This window comes from Micropterus dolomieu, linkage group LG22, assembly GCF_021292245.1.
Source record: "Micropterus dolomieu isolate WLL.071019.BEF.003 ecotype Adirondacks linkage group LG22, ASM2129224v1, whole genome shotgun sequence".
NCBI lineage: Eukaryota > Metazoa > Chordata > Actinopteri > Centrarchiformes > Centrarchidae > Micropterus > Micropterus dolomieu.
The window spans coordinates 2,827,219-2,832,986 of record NC_060171.1 but is presented as its reverse complement, the minus strand read 5'-3'; the positions used below and the strand labels follow the sequence as shown (position 1 = coordinate 2,832,986).

General features: G+C 45.4%; 2 protein-coding genes across 4 annotated transcripts in view; one reads left to right on the top strand and one right to left on the bottom strand.

Annotated features, from left to right (window-relative positions):
- LOC123962409 (sodium channel protein type 4 subunit alpha B-like) overlaps nucleotides 1–1,311 on the bottom strand; it is a 35,064-nt gene extending 33,753 nt beyond the window's left edge. For both annotated transcript variants that reach the window (XM_046038512.1, XM_046038513.1), the window contains exons 1-2: nucleotides 804–1,311; nucleotides 31–211 (exon numbers count right to left, since the gene is read on the bottom strand). In XM_046038512.1, coding sequence (XP_045894468.1) covers nucleotides 31–211; nucleotides 804–946 — 324 coding nt within the window. In that variant the 5' untranslated portion in view covers nucleotides 947–1,311. The remainder of the gene's footprint in view (nucleotides 1–30; nucleotides 212–803) is intronic.
- A 4,115-nt stretch (nucleotides 1,312–5,426) lies between these two features.
- The window catches only part of nup160 (nucleoporin 160), a 19,761-nt gene continuing 19,419 nt past the window's right edge, over nucleotides 5,427–5,768 (top strand). For both annotated transcript variants that reach the window (XM_046037970.1, XM_046037974.1), the window contains exon 1: nucleotides 5,427–5,519. In XM_046037970.1, coding sequence (XP_045893926.1) covers nucleotides 5,429–5,519 — 91 coding nt within the window. In that variant the 5' untranslated portion in view covers nucleotides 5,427–5,428. The remainder of the gene's footprint in view (nucleotides 5,520–5,768) is intronic.

Below are 5,768 nucleotides of genomic sequence, written 5' to 3'. Positions count from 1 at the left end.
CAGTTTAAAGGTGATTAATATGTTTTGTACCTCTTTGTTCTTCTTCCTCCTCTTTCGCTCTTTCTCCTCTGCTTCGTGGCGTTCTTGGATCTCGCCCAGTGAGGCTGGTGTGAAGCGTCTGAAGACCTCCGTTCCGACAGGGGGCAGCAGAGACGCCATCTTGCCATTCTGTATCGCAGCCCGAACTTCACTGTCAGCCAGCAGCCTCCCCCTGTGGAGAGAGGAGGAGCAATTCCAGAGCAGGAATGCTGGACGCAAACGGACTGATGGGATTCTGCCCTCTGCCCTCAGAGACACTCCTAACAGAACAAAGAGCCAAGTCTCCTCACTTCTTCTCTGAAAGTCTGCTCACTCAAAACTGCCCCATACACTCCACTCACTATCTGTTTCAGCTTCTGCCCTCTGGGGGGCGCAACAGACCTTCAGTTGTACCTACATAATGTTGCACAAGTTTCAACAAATATGCAAACAAGTTCTTTTTAAAAGAATTCCCTGCTGCTGCCTTAATGATGAGTTTGACATTTTCTGAAATACGCTTATTCACTTTCTTGCAGAGTTAGATGAGAAGATCAGTCTCATGTCCGTGCATTCAGTCAGGAGGCCGTTAGCTGTAGGAGATCGGCTGAAAATCTAATTGAGGTGAACATAATTTGGTTTTATTTAAGATGTTCAAATCGAATATCTTCTTGCAGGTTGAAATGTTGCACTAATGAAAACTTGGGAGCTTTAAGATTTCAGCACATGGACCTTTGTCACCTGTGCACGTTATTCACATTTTTTCATGAACCCATTTTTTTACTTACATCTGTGAAGGATGGAGTTTCAGCTGATTGGCTCTTCTCAGCAGAGCTCCTCGCTCCTTCTTGCTCCTCCAGAACTCAAGAAATGATAGTTTTCTGCTCTTCATGGCTGCAGCTGTTTGTCCTCTGCATCCACCTGTTGTCATCTGTCTCACCTGTCCTCTCTACCTGTCTGTCTGTGTGTCTGTCTGGTTGAGTCTTCACTTGTCTGCAGCTCGTATCGCTTCACTGTTTTTAAGTTCAGTTCATCCAGAGTCATACATCTGCAGGGATGCATCATTACAATTCTCAGTGTCAGCCATGTTGGCTCCACCCTGCTCTGCAGCCATCACCATAGAAATGCTGATGTCGTCTGGAACGTTGTTTCAACTGCAGCTCTGCACGACTCTGCTTCAGTCCGTCAGCAACAGACTTCATTACATCCTGCCAATAGATGGTGATCTGTTCATCATAGTAATACACACACAGTTCCAGCAGCGTGTTTTTACTCAAGAGACTTCCTGTTGTCCACATAACTTCTCCAGAACTTTAACGTCACACTTTTCCTGGAAACAGTGAAAGCATCGTCTACACACAGACACCCACACAGAGCCCGAGCTGAAAGAAGAAAAGACACAAAGAGTGTTTGTTAAATGAGAACCTCGTTCTGGTTCTGTTCATCTGTGAATGAAGCTGCCAACATTCATCTATTTAACACACACACACACACACACACACACACACACACACACACACACACACACACACACACACACACACACACACACACACACGTTTGTATCCTGGAGAAGCAAATCCTTGCATATATGGACTACCCAAAACACACAAAGAAGGAGCCCCACTCAGGCCAAGTATCAGCAGAATCAACTCTGCCACCTCACAACATTGCACATAACACATTTCTACCATCTTAGCCCCTTTGGTTGGTAACACGCCTCATCACAACCAAAACTCCACTGACTTTGTAAACAAAGTTCGAGGACTGAAACTGGACCCAGATGAAACCATGGTGTCCTATGACGTGACTTCTTTGTTCACCTGCATCCCCCCATAGAGGCAATAGAATACGTAAGGAAACTGCTACTACAAGACCTCACCCTGGACAACAGAACTAGCCTCAGCCCTGACCTGATCTGTAAATTACTCGACCTCTGTCTAAACACCACCTACTTCCAGTACAACGGTGGATTCTACAGGCAAAAGCATGGCTGTGCCATGGGTTCACCAGTATCACCCAATGTGGCCAACATCTACATGGAAGAAGTGGAGAATAAAGCCCTCAACTCCTTCAGAGGAACAGCACCGAGCCACCTGTACAGGTATGTGGACGACACTTGGGTCAAAATTAAAAGCCAGGAAGTGCAAGCCTTCACAGAACACATCAACTCTGTGGACAGTAACATCAAGTTCACACGAGAAGATGTTCACAACAACAGTTTAGCTTTCCTGGACTGCGCTGTACACATTGAAGAAGACAGGAACCTGCAAATTGGGGTTTGCAGGAAACCCACACACAGACCAATACCTACTGTTCGATTCCCACCACCCACTGGAGCACAAGCTAGGGGTCATGAGAACACTACGCCACAGAGCAAACCACATACCAACAAGTGCAAAAGCCAGAGAAAAGGAACAGAACCACATGAAGGGGGCACTTACAGCCTGTGGATACCCTAAAAGGACCTTTGTGAAAACAGTCACAAAATCCAGGAAGAAGACCAACACTACTGGGGAGGAGGTCAAACGCAACAACATTGTGATTCCATACGTGTCTGGAGTATCAGAGAAAACAAACACCACATCCCTGTGTTATTTTAAACCCAAGAACACGCTAAGACAGATGCTGGTACACCCCAAAGACCGCACACCCAAACACAAGAAAAGCAATCTAGTGTATGCGCTCCAATGCAGTGAGGAATGCACAGACCTGTATATTGGGGAGACTAAAGAACCACTACACAAACGCATGGCTCAACACAGAAGGGCCAACTCCTCAGGTCAAGACTCTGCAGTCTACTTACATCTGAAGGACAGAGGACACTCGTTTGAGGACCACGAGGTGCACATTTTAGACAGAGAAGATGGATGGTTTGAAAGAGGTGTCAAGGAAGCATCTACACCAGGGTTGAGAAGCCGTCATTGAACAGGGGAGGGGGTCTACGCCACCACTTACAATGCTGTCCTTTCATCACTTCCCAGGAAACTGAACAAGCATTTCCTCTTGGCCTCAGGTGAGGATGCCAACGATGGTCGTTCAGACGTGGCCATGAGTGGCTCTAACGACCATTACGACTGTTGTTACCACAGCCAGGAGCACTAACGAACCAGCGGTATCCACGATCCTAGCTAACAATCCCAGAGGTTAAATAGCTGAGTTTCCCTACCAGTCAGTCAGAACTGAAGAGGTCTCTTGGATGAGGGACGAAACGTCTTCTAGTATCTTCAACCAAGTCCAGTTGCACTGGACCTCAACATTTGTTGGATTATTCAACTTAGCGCAAATTAAAATTGTAATCGTTGCCCAGCACTAGTAATAACTGTTGTATTTTAGTTTCTTTTCATCAAATTTACAGTTACAGTTGTATTCTCGCTCCTTCGTCTTTGTCACGTTGAGCTGCAGATGGTTCTGCTGTCAAGCTGTGCCACCACTCCGCCCAGCTGAACGATGCACTCCTGCAGGATGTGGCACCTGGGCCCGTCCGGTCCAGGAGCTTTCTTCAGGTGTAACATGGACAGGATGGAACCGACCTTCCTCTCCTTCACTCTGATTGGTGCAGGGGCATAGCTGGTGTTGGTCCTACGTTATCCAGCTCACAGTTTTGGATACTTTTAGATGAAGACCAGTTTGACGACAGGGAATTATTTAGACTCCTAATGTCGACGTATATCCGTTTTACAAACTGCACGTGTGCTGACTTCCTGTCAGTTACCTGAACTTCACCGCCGATCTCCTACCAGCGCTGAGCGCAGTTAGCTTTGTGCAAACTGTTCATAGTGTTTACTGTTTGTTGTAATTAATGTTGTTGTACTAAATTATGGGGACAATTTGGTTGCCGGGTCAGTGAAATATAAAAGTGGCCGGAGTCTTGATCTAACAGCTCAGAACACGGACCACCCGCTGAGTGCTTGATCCAGGATGCTGATGGACCAGGTCTCTGTGAAGATGTGGGCTCAACAGTCTCTGGTTTCCGTTTCTTGGCTAACATGAGCCCCTTTTTGTCCAGACCGGACCTTTAGGAGCAGCCGTAAATCCAAGCTGGGCCAACATGGCTCCTATCCCGGCTTTCTTTCCTCTGTGTGGTCACCTGCCGTGGTACCTGGTCCAGTTGATCCGGCTGGTGGATCGTGGTCCGCTACTCTTTAATCCAAAACCCCGTCTTCCTTTAACAGTGACTATATTTCTGTCAGAGGAAACGTGTTTCAGCAACAAAGATGGAAAAACTGATGAAAAACAAAAGGGAAGTTTGAAAGAGCTGCAGGCTGCTGCTTCTACAAGCGCTGCTGTCGCTAGCTGGAGGTTGGAAATCCCGAGTTGTCTTGAACGCAGGGTGAAGCTTTGCAGTAGGAGCATAGACTGAGCAGGAAGTCTGAAAGTTCAGGTGGAGACAGAGCAACATTTCCTGCTATGCTGAAACACACATATCAGAACAAAGTTCTTTACAAAAATTAAATGTTGATTCGCTCTCTGAGCAGAATAAAATGCACCATCTACTTGGAGAAAATAGTGTCAGCGCCGCCCGAGAGAAAACCAGCTGCCATTAGTCTGGCCACAGCTCACTCTGCCTTTTGATGTACTCTCTACTTCATCGGTTAGTTCGTTTGTTATTTTCAGATTTCACATTTGATACTTGTGATTTTTTCATTAGTATATTGTCATTTCTTCATTGATCCTAAACATAAAATTACTTCTTTATACTAATGACCCATGGCACATACACACTGATACTGTTTTATTTTATTTCATTTATTTGATGAACTATATTAAACTATATATTAAAATTCATCTCTTCCAAGAACACTTTCTTTTATAACACCTCTAACCTCTGACATGCACTTCCTGTGCTATTCTTGTATTTAACTCGTACATCTTTCCCTAGGTATTTACCCCATAGATGCAATATATGTGTTATGAGCTCTTACTAGCATATATTGTCAGTTTGCTTTGTTGATGCTTGTATGTTGTTTCTCAAATGTAAGTCGCTTTGGATAAAAGCATCTGCCAGATGAGGAAATATAAATGTAAATGTAATTATTTTTTTAAACACACACACACTCTTGCTGTTTTATGTTATTCATTTAATGAGCTGTATGAATTGAATTCATTCAGCTCATTACACACACAAACACTCACGTATTAACTGTTTTATTTATCTTTTTTTTTATGAGCTGTATTTATTAAAAAGTTATTTTGTATTTCCCTTGGAGCTTTGTTAATACTGTTTTACAGACATTGACGCCAATAAAGCTGAATTGAAATTGAAAATTGAATTTTGAAGTTCCGCGTTCTGGGTTACCTCTTGAACGCTTCGCGGGTTTGAAAGTTCCGCGTGTTCTTGAACGCAGCGTGAACGTTTGAAAGCCCAGCGCGCGGCCGCGCTCCCGCTGACGTCACAGCTCCATGAGGTAAGATGGCGGCGGTGTTGGAGCGCAGCTTCATTGAGATCTGCGGGTTCGAGAGAGAAACTCCGCACCGGTTCCGAGAAGTGACCGTGAACCTCGGTAAGGTTCCCCACAGACCTTCACGGCTCCGGGTTCTCCGGGATCCACACGTTTGTCTCTGAACGAGGGCTGAACGTTGTGACACGCTAACAGCAGTTAGCGCCGTTAGCACGCTGGCTAGTGACGGTTAGCCGGGTAATAATAACAGTAGCCTGGTGTAGCCTGGGTTAGCTACCCGGGTTACCTTACCTGGGGTCGTGTTGCTCACCTGTCAAACCGTTTAGCATCATCAGAAACACTTTATTGGTC